Below are 14675 nucleotides of genomic sequence, written 5' to 3' on the forward strand. Positions count from 1 at the left end.
GAGCTTCAAGGACTTTTATTCCAGTTCTTTAAAAATGTCTTAATTAGGATTCTAATTGGATACAGATCAGATTCTTATTTATAGTTCAATATGTTACTGCTGTGTTTAAGTGCATTAAATACAGCCCTGTAAGATTAGCATATTGTGCCACGAGTGTTACCCTACTCACTAAGCAAAAGAATGAGCAAATCCTGCGGTTCTTTGGATTTGCAACCAAAACATACTGAAGTTGGATGTACTGCCAATTAGACTTCCAATTTCTGAAGTAAATGGAGAACAGCACTAGCTACTGTGTGTTATAAGACTGTTGGGACTTCTGTGTCAGAGGGCAAACATGACATAGATGTTGTAAAACATGACATGATCAGCAAGAGTCAGACAGAATTTGGAAAAGCATGAAAGTCCATTTATTGTCACTCACACTTTAATATAACATCAGCTTCATGAACTGTTAAATGCAGTGTGACAAAAAGAAAACGCCATGTCTCAGATTTTAAGTTGTAAAAGGACATCTATTAGCATTAAGTGTGGATTAATTAATGTATAAACATATTTTATTTTAATGATTTCAAATGTATAAATCTGTGTCCTTCATGATGTAAATTTGTCTTAGGACAGGATTACTCCTATCTCACAGAGAGCTCACATAAGGTTAAAATAGCCGTGCCACATCCCCCTCTGGTCCTTGGTATGTTATCTGTTTGTTGAAAGTCACAGCCTAACCCAGATAACCTGTATGAAATGGAGATAAGCAGGGAGTATTATCACTTTCTCTTGTACCCTGTCCCTGGATTGAAGGGTACTTCAAAAGGCAGCTGGTCTGCCTGTAGCTCTGGAGGAAAAAGAGAGGATGACACAAGCCCAGCTTGTCTTTGAATAGCAGGTGTACCTTTTCCTTTTATTCTGGGCCTGAATGAGAAATGATGGTCAAAGCACAGAATCAAAGTCTGTTTTTTTCCTACTTGCAGCAGCAGCAGAGCAGAGGCTAACCGGAGAAACAAATTTTCATTTGAAATCAGTCAATACTTGTGGTGTATATGCACACATAGAAGTGTGTCTGTGAAGGCGTATGTGAGTAAGAGTTGGCGCTGATACGAGGAAACCAATAACAAATGCCTAATTTGAAATAAAAAATATTTCAGACTTTTCTTTAAGCATTCCCCCTTGTCCTCTTGCTGCCAGGAGAGATTAATAACCATGGCAGCAACTCTGAAATTCATATTGCCTTCTGTTGAAAAGGCATTGGCCATGATTGGTCTATGAAAGGCCGCGAGTTCAAGGGTTGTAGGGATACTGGGGACAGTGGAGTGAGAGGGGATGTGTGGAAAGCTGGGGCATGTGAGAGGAGGGGAATGGGATGATGGGAAAACAAGATTGAGGGAAGCAGGGAAGTGATGGGGAAAGGAGTAAAGTGAAGAGGATGAGGAAGGGAAGGACAGCGTGGGGAAGAATGTTGGTGAAGAGAAGTGGATGTGCTAGAAGTTGAGGCTACATTGGGGTCCACAGAGAGAGCTGTGTGTTGTAAAATGATATGGTGAAGGTTGGAGAGAGCAGGGGAAGGTGGAAGTGGATTGGGGTTCGGAACGCCCAGAGCCACAGGGTGTGTAAAGCTCTCCTGTCTGAGTGGGAGACTGACATGGAATGAGTGCTGAACTTGTCCTTGCAACAAATCTGGATGAATCAGCTGAGGCTCCATCAGGCTGTGCAGGGGGACAGGTTTGTATTGTTCTTGTGAAATAAAACAGCTCTCTGTCCGTGTGACATGTGTGTAGCTTGTCTGTGTGTGAATATCTGGACTTTCTTGTTTCTTTTCCAGGACTTTCTGCATGTGCTCTCTTGCTTGCTCCTGGAGGACACGATATTTGTCCATCTCCTCTGCTGAAAAGCTGATTGGTGTAGTGGTCTCTACACCTGTCTGTTTGTCGTCTGTCCTAATCTCCTGCAGACAGAGATTTTGGATACTGCTGGGATTTGACTCAGCAGTGTTCAGAGGACATATTGAACTGACACCCTCTGTTTCAAGGGCCTCGTGGATCTTAGCTTCCTCCTCTCTCTTCTTTTCCAGACTCCTCTCCAGCAGATCCTTTTTTTCCTTTGCCTTTCTTTGGATTGCAGGAAGTTTTCCAATGAGAGGTAAATTCAATGTCTTGAACCCTGCCTGTGGCAGAGTTTTACTAGGATGTAACTCTGGAGAAGCTGTGTCTGAGATGCTAGTTGCATCGGATGCAGAGGGTAAGTGGTCTACCTGCGAACTTGTCTCCTTTAGCAGTAAGGGATTTCTGTCACAATTGAGGTTTGGCCCTTTTAGCCTTGATATCTGGGGGAATGACTGGGAAACTGACAACATGGAGGGAGTGAATGTGGGGTTGCTGTGCTTCCTTGTCTCCAGGGAGGTGTCTGCAAACATTGACGATGCTTTGCATGAGCTGACAGACAACCTATCTACAGTGATTCCTGAGCAGGTACTGCTTTTGCTCCACTCACAGCTTAGCTCTGACAAGCTGGTACTGCTACAGGGGCTGCAGGAACGTGGGCTATGGCATCTACTGCCCTGTGCACCTATTGCAATCTGGCAGCTGGATGGATGTTGGCTTGCCCACCACTCAGGGCTTGAGAGGTGCCTTGAACTTGACCGCCTGGAGCCTGCACACCTCCATGTGCTACATGGGCTGTCTCTGTTGTCACAAATTGATTTGGTGCATGAAATGGACCTGCTTGTTTCCCTGTCTTCCCAGCTATCACTGTTGCCAAAAGTCCACCTGTCGATGCTGCTCCTGTCCCAGTCTACATCCTCTGGCTTCTTATGTCTCTTGCTCCAGCAGCTAGGACTTGGGTTAAGCCTTCTCTCGTTATCCCACTCAGCTGATTTATTTTTTGGGCTCCATCCAGTCCTTAACCTGCCCTCCTGACTGCCTCCAGCAGAAGCACCTCTTGTCCACTCCCTCTGTTGGGGGTCTGAAGTCAGACCTCTGTCTCTGCAGCCTGAGCGCCTCCCTGATTTCCTGCTCTCACCATGAATGAATTCTCTGTCCCTGTGGAAGAGTTTTCTCTTTTTCATCGGGCCGCTACCACAGCTGTTGTCAGGGTAACAGAAGTCAATGAAACTCCTGGGGTTGCCATGGTGACCCCTTTCCCAAAACGGTGTTGAGTTGCATCCCGGCGAGAAGGAACGAAAGGAGAAGTGGGACCGCCAGGGAAAAGCGGCTGTATCTCCTGCTCGCTCTCTCTCCCCTACTGTGTCTGTGAGCCTGTTGAAGACGCTGTATGGTTCTCTCTGCTCAGTGTCCAGCTCTGACTTGAATTTACCACAGCGGCTCCTATGAGACCTCCTCTTTCTGACAGAGACAGATACTGGCTCTGCCACACATCTCCCCAGGAGACAGTCGCTGCCTGCACCAGCCACCCTCCTCACCCTTTTCTTTCTTTGCTTCCTTTTCTTTGCCCATGTCTCTTCAGTGTCTACTGCTCTGCAAACTGCAGAGACAACACTCCTTACTTTGCACTTTGCTAATTGGTGGTTGTTTGATGACCTTTCTTTGTTATCCTTCTTCTTCTTTTTCTTTACCAGTTTGTGTTTCTTTGTGTTGGTCTTCCTCTTTCTGGGTGACACTTTTGGGACACCCACATGCGACTCTGGTGCTCTGGCAGACTTGTGTATTGTCTCACTCCCACATTCACACCTGGACGGGCTGATGCACATCCCTTGTGTGCCAGGGTGGGTGACAGACTCTAATTTACAGCTCAGGGTTGTGATGGCTCTCTTCCTGATCCCTCCTGCACCCTCTAATCTGCCTCCCGGGGGATTCTGTGAGTTTGTGTCAGAGCTGTCACTCTGAGTAGGGTCAAATGGATGGGGGGCTACCCCCTCGCAATTTTCCTCACTTAGCATGCACCTTCCTTTGTCTGATTCTGTTTCAGGTGATGGAAGGTTTTTGTTTTCAAGGAGCAGATGTGCTTCTGTCTCTACATTGATATGTTGCTCATTTTTTCCCTGTCTATGTGTTCTAATCTCATGTCTTTCTTGTCCTTGCAAACAGGAATGTGTATCTGCTGTATGAACAGATGGCACAAATGGATTTAATTCACCTGAAAGAACACACAACAGTTTTTGTTGCGACTCTTGCAGATCTTCACCGAGTCTTTCTGCAGGTCGAAGATTTGGGCAGAGCGGCTTGCAGCTGTAGGAGATTTGTGGTTGAGTCTTGGTAAATTTAAGCAAACTGACAGGCCATCTCAGTCGGGTTGAACTGTCTTTGCCTTGCACGTATAGAAAATCACCTCCCTCCCTCTTTCTCAGTGTCTCTTGGTGTCTTTCTGCAACTCTGTCTTTCTGTTTGGTGTCCACGTGAGACACCGCCAGTGCAGTGCCACATACGGTCATTGAGGTCTGCGACTGTGAGTCTAATAAGTCCTGGCTGTGATTATCACTGGCTGCAGCAGAAATAGGAAAACATTCCATCTGTTCCTCTTTTCTGGCAAGCTCTCCGGGGATTGGCTGCGTGTCCCTTAGCAAGACACTGTCAGAGCTGGACTTGTCCTTTTCACTTTCAACTGCTTCCCCTAGTTCCCTGCCGATATCTTCCATTATAGCCTTTACTCTTTCCTTCATCTGATTTCTTTTCTCTCTTTCCTCCTCCTCCTGGTCGGAAAAGACGGAGGCAGAAGGCTCTAGTCTGGGCCCTCTCCGAGAGAAACAGAAGGACACTCCGAGCCTGCTTCCCACCTGCCCTGGTGTAGGGGAAGGCAGTTGGGGGCAAAAGCTGTGGCAAGATTGTGGATGCAATGCTGGAGAGTCTGTGTGAGATGGTGAATGGATCAGTGGAGACTCTCGTAGAGCTGTTGCTAAAGATATTTGTGAAAGAGATTGGCAAGAATCATCAGACTGATGGCTGAAAGTCCTGGAGTCTGTAGTAGTGATTTGCTGGAGTTGGTCACAGGCTTTAGATTTGTCCTCTGAGCTGCAACTTCTTTGGTCCACATCTTTTTCTTCCATCTGACTAACAGCTTTAACTGCACGCCTTAGCCCATAAGTCCTTCTTGGAACTCTGCAACAAGATAAAAAACAGAAAAAGATTTTATTTACAGCTTCATTTTTATCAACATATATTGCTTAACAGTTGCTTAAAATCTAATCTAAGAGCCTCTTGAATGAAATTAAATGCTACTTGATGTTCACGGTTCCTATTCCTGATTTCCTGATGCGCATTAAGTTAGAGGGGCAGTATTATGCATTTTCCAGGCACATAGTACCATTTTATAGCACAATCAAGTAACTATGTATTTTTTTTTCTCATGTGGGAATAACATTATAACATGATGTAAAGCTCAAACAAGTCAATTTTACAAAATACCCCCCATTTAAAAACAAAGCCCCCTCCACCCATCTTTGACAATATACAAAATGTTTTTCGTATAATATTTAAGTGAAAAATTTGCAGCAGATACAAATGCCTGGGAGTTGAGGTCTCAGAAAAAAAAACTTTCACTCCAACCTTAGAAATAATTCTAAGAATTATTCTTTCTAAGAATCTATTTGAGGTATTTTTGTTTATCATTGACTTAGGCAGATGGATAATACCCTTAATGCTTTATAGGCACTAACTCATTAAAATAAAATGGAATTAACTGGTAGAGAACCATTTTAAGTCAGAACTCTGGAAGAATGGTGCAGTCCAGTTCATTTCTTTGTGGTTCTAAATTAGAAGGTAACAAGGTCATTAATGTCCAAAGTGAAACGTCAAAAGCAAACCAGAGCACACCCTTGCAACTTCAGGACAGCTTAGCTAATGTTTGGCCTGCTTTACTCAATCATGAACAAGCATAGGAATGCATATATTAGATGCTGTGAGCTTTTTTGTGAGGTACAAAAAGCTCACAACATTACGCAGATCCTCTTTTCAATTGTGATGTACGGTTGTGTTAAAAAGAAAACATTTAATGCATTTAAAAAGGGAGAATTCCCAGCATGCAAATCCACGAGGAACACTGCAGTTTGTTCCAAAGGGAAAAATAGCAGTGGCTGCAGTTTTTCTCACATTCTCAAGCCATTCATGTATAAACTAAATATTCAGCTTTGTAAATTACTAAAGTAATATTTAGTTGTTTTTAATTATTCTTTTGTACTTGTGGTGAATGGGGTCAACCTGTGAAACGTCCAATGGCACGATATCGGCAATGATTTAGGTTATTTTATGATCTTTTGGATGAGTAATTGATGCTCTCTGCTCCTGGTAAGGCTAATCAAGGTTCAACATTTTCTCCATTTACAGACAATTGTTTTCACTGTGGTGTGGTGCAGTCCCATATTTTAGAAATGCCTTTTAAAACTTTCTCCAAACTGATAGATGATAGTCTATTTTTCATGTGGTCTCAAATGTTTTTGTTTTAGATTTGTGCAGGATGTGTTGCTTTTGGCCTACTTCGTGTTGTAAGACAGGTTGTTTTAAATGATTTGGGGAGTCTACAGGTTTGGCAGTTACGGTTGATAGTTTTTTTTGTGAGTAAATCTAAACCAAAAGTGCGGTTAATTACAGGTATTTCATGTTTTAACAAATCGTCAGCCTAATGGCATAATTGCCTAAGTCCCAATTTAAAAAATAAGACTTAGGCATTTATGCTATTAGGCTAATGAAATGCAGTTTGAAGCTATGAAAAATAAAGATGCAAATAAAAAAATGTAAATATGCTCTGAACCCAGACTAAATCTACCAGCCTTCACTAAAGGACTCATCAGATGATTCATGTTATGGAGAGAAATATAAAGGAAAACATTTTACTATAATTGTGCACATTGCATAGCTATGGTATGTACTATTACTGTAGCACAGATGCTGATACTGACGCAATCTCAAGGGATTAATCTGACATGAATAACAAAAACAAAAGTAGAAAAAAAAGTTTTTCTTCTTCTTTCTTTAGCAATGTCATCCACGTATTTCATCTGCTTCTGAACCCCTCCCCTCCCCCCCAATTTAATAGCAAAGAAAATAAGCACAATCAAGATGATTATTAAGCAACGTACACTTTCAAACCCGCAGGCAAGTTTCATTTATACACTTTGTTCGCCAATATCATTAATTTTAAGTTGTTCCACTACTCTTTCTCCTCTAAAAAAAAAAAAAAAAACTGCATCTCTTTCACCTACAAATCATCCACTCTCCACGTGTCAGCAAGAATGTGTCTTTATGTTATATTTACTTCACCTGTGGCCTATCTAGGCCAGCTGAGTGCTCTCAAATCTTCGCTTGCATCCATCAAGTCTAAGAATCGTTGACTGGATGTGACGCACTCTAACCCCTCTGGACTCCTGCCACTGGTCTCATTACACACAGACTGCTGCAGTTGGACACAAACACACACACACACACACACACACGCACATTCCTCCCGCTCACCGCTGGCTTTCTTGCTGCAGCTGTGCGAGTTGGTGAAGACGCCTGAGAGCCTTCTCCTGTTTGCGCTGGTCCTTCCATGATTTTGAGGCCACGTTGCGAACAAACTCTCTGTGCTGCAGTTCCTTTAACCTCTGCGGGAAGCGGACAAATAAAGGGGGTGGGTGATAGGGGAGGAATGAAGATGACACAGGGAAAGGCGTGAGAGAGAAAATAGTTTTGGAGGTTCTCTGCATGCAGCTGTCTTTCAAAGCTGTCGGCGAGCTCTGTTTGCAGATGTTCTCCCCCAAAGCTCATGGGCAATTAACTTCATTCAGCTTGGGGAAAAAAATGTTTTTTTTTCCTTTAACACACAGCTTGAGCCCAAAACACTACCAAACGAAGAGCGTTTGATAGTGTGAAGAGTTCACAAGGAGGAGTCACTTTTCTGGGCTTTTTGAACGACTTTCGTTTGTATTTTACTCGCTTTAAACCAACCGCACAACTTTACATGAAATAATCAGCCACTTTGCAGCTTAGTTTAAGAAAATTGCTCCACTGATTACTGCTTTGGAAACGACCACAAATATTTGTTAGTTGTTCTCAAAAATGCCTATCAAAAATTTAAATAAAATGACAATTGAAGAAGTCCACAACTGTAAAATAAAAATTGATGGCAAATGCAGAATAGAAAATATTTATGAAAAGCAGAACAAAAATGACATTCAATTGAAGCTAACTCAGATGTAAAGTAATCCAGCAGGAGCACAGCAGAACAGCAGGGCTTTGTTCCCTTAAAGTCTTGACATGTTTTGGTATTTTATTTTCTAAGAAATTAATTTCTTCTCGTTTTGATGCAGAACCAGTTACATACAGTCCATATTAAATCAGGTATAACACAATGTAATCAAATCTACTTTATTATGAAATCACAAATGGCAACAGACCAACTGTAGTTATGCTAAGATTAAATAACAAATACTAAATAACATACTTCTAAAGTTAACTGGTTGCCCTAAATTCTATCAAAGTGAAAGTCTTGAATACTTGAAGCTTAATTAGATTTTTATTTGTAAAAACAACAACAAAAAAATAACAACAATAAAAGCATGTATCCTTTTTCTGCTTTTTGATTAGGACTACTTTGTGATGGTCTTTAAAATTGAATTCCAACAAAATACATTGAAGTTTCTGGCTATAACATGACAAATTATATAAAGAAAAAAGTTCCTTCCTTTCATTTTTCCCCTGAGGAGAGAACAGTATTCTCATTATATGATTAGCTTACCTAAAAATAAGAAAGTAAATGGTTTACCTTCACACGAGGACAGCCTACATCAGGCAGTGAAACTCTAAAAGGTCACTATGCTCCATAATGCATTTTAAAGCTATATCGGAGAATCAAAACTGTTTTTGGAGGGGAAGACATAATTTGTTCAGTGCTCTTAGAGGAGGAAAAAAAAAGACATGCTTGCTTAAAATGTTATGCCGTCAGGTTTTCAGGGTTTTTACGGATTGTGAAGGGCTTAAAATAGACTCCTTCATTATTCCTGCACATTGAATAAAAGTGCTAAAGGGGAACAAGTGACTTACAATGTTTTGCCAAAAGGGCTTTGACAAACATCTGTATGTGGGAGTGAGATGAGGCATCATCTCTGCTTGTTTGATAATGTCAAACACAGATACAACAAATGCAAGAGGCGTTTGGGGGTGAGGACATTGGAGAGGGTGGGGGGGCCAAAATTAAGTGTTTTTTTTTTTTTCTTCTAATGTGGTAGGTCAATTAACTTGGTCATATCTATGTGGGTGATACTGTGTGTTACAAGATTGCGTGTTCATGCGAGGCTGTAGCAATGGCTGCACTGGTTCTTCCAGGGAAACAATGATTCATGCCCCTCACTCCGGTTTCCTTTTCTGACATGCTTTAATCCTTCTTTTATCCATGCTTGGCAGGTGTGTGTGTGCACAGACTTTTTGTCTCCGTGTACGTTTGAAGGGTAGGGATGCGACTCAGGAGTTTGGGAATAGATGCAACCTTGTGCACTGCTTTTTTCTCTTGCTTTCCAGTATATTTTATTTTTTCTTCCCTGTGAACTCAGGCTTTGTTTACCTCATATATTTGTGAATTGAATGTTGAGGTGTAATTTCCAACAAGATTACGCCAGATGTACTTTTAGGTCGTGTTACACTTATTATCTGCCCATACAATACGTGTCGCACACATGCACTCATCAGATTAGCTCCTCACTCATCAGATTTATTTATATACTCACTAATTTTTTGCAAGCTGGATCTAATGCAGGAGCTGACAGTTGTCAGGTTAATCTCAGCTGAGTCTTACACAAGCTGGTGTCTTTTTACATTATCGAGTGATGCTTAACCTCCCACTCTGCACTCACTGAGGATAGCTCTATGCGTGTGCCAGTAGGACTGCGGGTTTTAGATCTCTGATACATGTGGATGCCTGAGTGGTGCGGATGCTCGTCATTTGTGTGGCTGTGAGCGGTTATGATGCCAAGCTTATTCTGTGGGTATTATTAATCATGCTAAATTAAAGAGGCGTATATGATGAACGACTGTGGTAAAAAAAAAAAAAAAAAAGCAAGAAAATAGAAAGAAAAGATCGGCGTTTCTGCACTAATACTATTTGTAGCAATCGGTAATAGACCAGTCTATGAGAGAACAAATATATGAGGATGAATACCTAATGCTCTTCTCTTACAAAAACAAAGCAGGTAAACTAGTACTTTGCAAGCACAGAGTCCTTTAGTAATCAGTAGAATCCAATGAAGTCTATTGAGAACTAAAATAGACAAAGAAGAGAAAGAAAGTAAGGTGGTTAAAGAAAAAAACTAAAAACCTACACTTGATGGACAATTTTAAAACAAACATCTGGTGTTTTCTTAAAAAAAAAAAAGCATATAGATATTAAAAGCAACATTATTACAATTAGTCACAACTTATTTGCAATGCAACATCTGAGGATAAAGCCTACATTTCTATTTTTTCTTTTTCTTTTGGTTAATCTGTTTTTTGCAATGCTCTTCTGGAATTTTCCTCAACTTAAAAAAAAATGCACAAGATTTACAGGAAGTGGTAAGGACAAAAGAGTACTTCTTTTGTTAAAGTCTGCATAATCATACACTTAATTACACAACCTTTTGTTCCTTAAAGCAGCGACTGATGGGGAACCCTTAGGAGTTTTTGTGAAGGTGGACCTCCTACATCTCCAACATCTTTAGTATCTCATTATTTATTTATTTATTTTTTTTATCACTCCTCAACTGTTAAAGTGGAAAAAAAATGTTAGTTTTGTAGTTGCTGTAACTCTAAAGGTTAACCTCGAGACTCTTTGCTCTCCAATAAAAACGTCTCATTATTTCTTTAGCCATCTGGCTGAAGTATGTCACCTTTCTGACTTCTGAAATAATTTAATATGGGCACAGTGATAGAACTCAAAGGATTTGGCAAAAATTGCACAATGGAACCATTTACATACATTACTGGTTTTTGTCTCTTAAAGAATTTGTTTGCATCATCAAACATCAAATTTGACAAATTCATTTCAAATACTTCTCCTGGTCCAGAATTTTAGATATGTACTAATGTTTTATGTTTATGTTAATTTGTATTTGTTTTGTGGTGTCAACACGTTTAAGAAATGCTCAACTATGGATGAGTGAAAGTTGGTTCCAATCCACTTGGAGAACATAAGGGGTGGTTTTGGAAGGCATTAGAGGAGACATGCTAATAGGCTGATAGCTTTTTTCCCCGTCAAAAATAAATGCGATGTATAAAAGATCAATGCATATAATCAGCAGTAGAGACCAATAAGGCCCTGCATTCAGACATATTTACCCTGGAATCGATGACTAGAAAAAGGAGACAAAGCAAACGCAATCAGCTTCCATTCACCAAAGCCAATACTCCTGCAGGGAAACTGTCTTCAGCTAGAATTTCATCTGTTGTCTGCTCTGCAGGCAGAGTGTACATGCATCCTCTTATTTCTGCTTGTGTGTGTGTGTGGAGGTGTGCGTGTCCGTGTGTGTGTTCACACAGCACCCCTAGCTGCTGTCAGCTCAGTGCCGCATGCAGCTCGTTTCATGTGCCTGCCGTCGGCTAAAACAAAGCATTAACATTGGCCTGCAGTTGCCTCAATTCATTTCCAAAGAACAATGACAAAGGAGGAACGGCCCCTACTCAATGTTTATTTCATGATGCACAGTGTGGGCGTTCAGAAGTGGGAAGCGCTTTGGCTTGGTTGAGAGATCGCCTTGTGTTTGCGGACAAGTGTACAAGGGTAAGTGCATGTCTGAGCGCTTTAGCGTGCAAGTATGTGTCTTGGCATGACAACAGATAGCTTTAGGAGAATGGGCTATCAGCAGAACCTTCAGCTTGTTAGTCCAAACTGGAGGTGAAGTGGATGTAGAAGGAGGAGAGAGCCTTTGTCTAATGGCCCTCTGGCTTCAACTTGTCCAAATCAGAATAACAAAGCTATGCTTTAACCACGATTAACAACAACATGGTATATTTAACAATGATTATTTGTTTTTTTTTCAAGAAAGCATAAAGTGAGGGAAGAATAAATAAAACGCATTCTCGTGTACTAGATGCATAGCAATTAGTTGTTTTAAAATTTGGGCTTGAAGGGCAGAAGGGAATATTCTTGTGTAATAGACTTGTGGCTTAAGAACTTTACATATAATTATATTTTTGTATTCCAGTTGTTCTGATAACTGTTTATTTGTCCATTGCTTGAACTATTTTTCATTCAACTTTAACAGTTTCCTCTTTGGTGCTCTTTTTTTTGTTCCAGCTCAAGCTCATCAGTAGAGAAGACTAAAGTTTTCTCTTTGTGTTCTGCAGAAAATAGGACAAACCAGCAGAGTGATTATGAAAGATGGTGAAGAGCTGGATCTCGGTTAAAGGGCCAGCTCATAAAATAAGACTGGGATTTATGCAAAAAAATGTGCTAAAGTTGGAGTTGCCCTTCTTTGTAAGCAGCTATAGAACGGACGCCCTGTAAACAATTAAGAGATGCAGGTATGGATGGAAACTAAAGATTGTAGTGTGATGTGCTTTAGACCTAAAGGGGATTAATGTTTATATGAAGCAATAGCTTAATGGGTTTTTTTCCTGTTAAAGGGTTGAAAATTTGAGTTATCAAAAATATTTCAGTAAAGTACACTTATAAAGTATTTCTGATATGGCAAGATTAAGTCTTGTATGTTTTTGATGCATCTCAACAACTTTATAGTTAATTCTTTTAGAGTTCTTTCATCAGAGCAAATCTTTTACCTGATTAATACAAAACGAAGCAATCGGTGTATCAAAATATAAATCCAAAGAATACATTCTTTAACACTTTGTATAGCAGATGAGAGAGAAAGAAGCGCTACAGTTATCACACTCTTTCTGCTGGGAAACAACCAATTTGGCAGACTGTCATAGTAATAATAGCACAGCTTTCCATCAGCATGTAAAAGTACTATAGTAACATCCAAATTCTACTCTAGGAAATCAAAAAAAGATGCCCGTTTATTTGTCTATATGTTGCCAGATCGAGTGCAAGTGTTGTCAGGTGCATCTTTCTGTACCTGCTTGTGCGCATGGTCGTAGGAGTTGATGTGGTTGTCAAACTCCTGATGACGGAGGTACTGCTTGTCACACAGTTCGCAGTAGAAAAGCGATTTCAGATCCTCGACGGAGCAACCCAAAGCCCTCTCCGTGCACTCCTGGAGGGAGAAAGATAGAAACGTTCAAAATGAGAGCGCAAGGGGTTAGAGGGGCATAGAGAGCGAGAAGTGGAGCGAATGGCAGACTGTTATCCATTTACAGCGAATCTGCATCCCAGAGACATCAGCAATAATAGCCTCTACATGAGCTCTGCATAAAACTGTTAAACGACATCCTATTAAAGAGAGTTGCCTTTACTGGCACTGCTGGAGGCTGAGCAAAGACGCCGAATCCCCATGCTTATGGCAGCTTGAGCCTGGGGGTAGACATTTAACACAGCCACAATAATATTAAACCTCCGTATGTACCGTGATGGCAAATACGGAGAGTCCGACTGTGGAGGAAATAGCATTGGATAGACAGGAAGCATAGCCATCTGAATGGTACAATTTAGACTTCTGTACAGCGGGAAAATCTTGGATATGAAGGAAAAAAGTTTCAATGCACACAAACGGGTAGGCAGAATAGCACAAGGACAGAGACATACACACAGTCACACATGTGCTGTATAAATGGCATATGGACCCGAGGGGATAAATTGCCTGTCTGCATGCTTGCCTCAGCCAGCAGGTCTTCTTGGACCCAGAACCTTGCACGGTGCTGTCTGTGTACAATAGGTGTGTGCACTTGTTTGTGTACTGCTGTGTCTGAGTGTGTATGCATGTGTTGAGGTGTGTGTGTGTGCATTCATGCCATGCTCTGCTTCAGAATGTAATTTCCCTGAGGCTAGGGGCTGCCAATAAACACTATTGAATTCTGCTCTACACTGACATGATGGGAATTTAATTTGAGGTTGTCACTTCTTTCTCTCATTCTGCCCTTTTTTCCTTCCCTCTGTCCATTCTCTTCCTCCTCACATTCCCCAGTCTTTTTTTTTTCTTTTTATGCTCCTCCTTTCAGTCAATTAAATTTTTTTCTTTACTTCACCTCTCCCTTTTATTTGCTCTGTTTCCATGTTTCCTACTTCCTGGTGCTCTTCTTTTCTGTTTGTGAAGGCCTGGGTCATTCAGTGAGAGATTCTTTTGGCACCAATTGACTTCAGTAAACACCAGTTCAGACTCCAGAAATTGGGCACAGTTATGTACCAAAAAATATTTTGTACATGTGAAGCAATCCTTGTTACCTTGTAGAATAAAATGCCTGAGGAAGATGGGTTTGTGTATTTGAGTGTTCAAACAGCTTGTGTTTATGATGCAGACTTGTGTGAATCTCTGTCTTAAACTGATTAGATGCCTCAAGAGGATGAATCAAAACAGCTTATGTTGCATTTGTAGATGGGGCTGATCCAATTGGATATCAGTCTTGGACTCGATACTGAGGTCATTTTTAGATTGGATATCGGACTGAGGCCACCGATCTACCTGCGAATCCAGACTCCATTGTCTTATGCGACTGTTCAGGTTTCAACTGAGAATACTCTGGAAGTTTAGGCCATTAGTCAAAAAATAGTTGCACTTAAAATGTATATAATCTGATGTTTCAAAGACATACATGGAAATATTTTTTTTTTTAATTTGACGCGTTACTGAAGTTTTAAACTAAGGCAGAGTCAGTTATGGCAGCCTGCAG

General features: G+C 40.9%; 1 protein-coding gene across 1 annotated transcript in view; it reads right to left on the minus strand.

Moving 5' to 3' along the window:
• Positions 1-381: 381 nt before the first annotated feature.
• LOC103152282 (G patch domain-containing protein 8-like) overlaps positions 382-14675 on the minus strand; it is a 57384-nt gene continuing 43090 nt past the window's right edge. The window contains exons 3-5 of the mRNA XM_007572691.2: positions 12968-13105; positions 7395-7525; positions 382-5045 (exon numbers count right to left, since the gene is read on the minus strand). Coding sequence (XP_007572753.1) covers positions 1217-5045; positions 7395-7525; positions 12968-13105 — 4098 coding nt within the window. The 3' untranslated portion in view covers positions 382-1216. The remainder of the gene's footprint in view (positions 5046-7394; positions 7526-12967; positions 13106-14675) is intronic.

Source organism: Poecilia formosa, unplaced genomic scaffold (genome assembly GCF_000485575.1).
Source record: "Poecilia formosa unplaced genomic scaffold, Poecilia_formosa-5.1.2 Scaffold306, whole genome shotgun sequence".
Lineage (NCBI taxonomy): Eukaryota > Metazoa > Chordata > Actinopteri > Cyprinodontiformes > Poeciliidae > Poecilia > Poecilia formosa.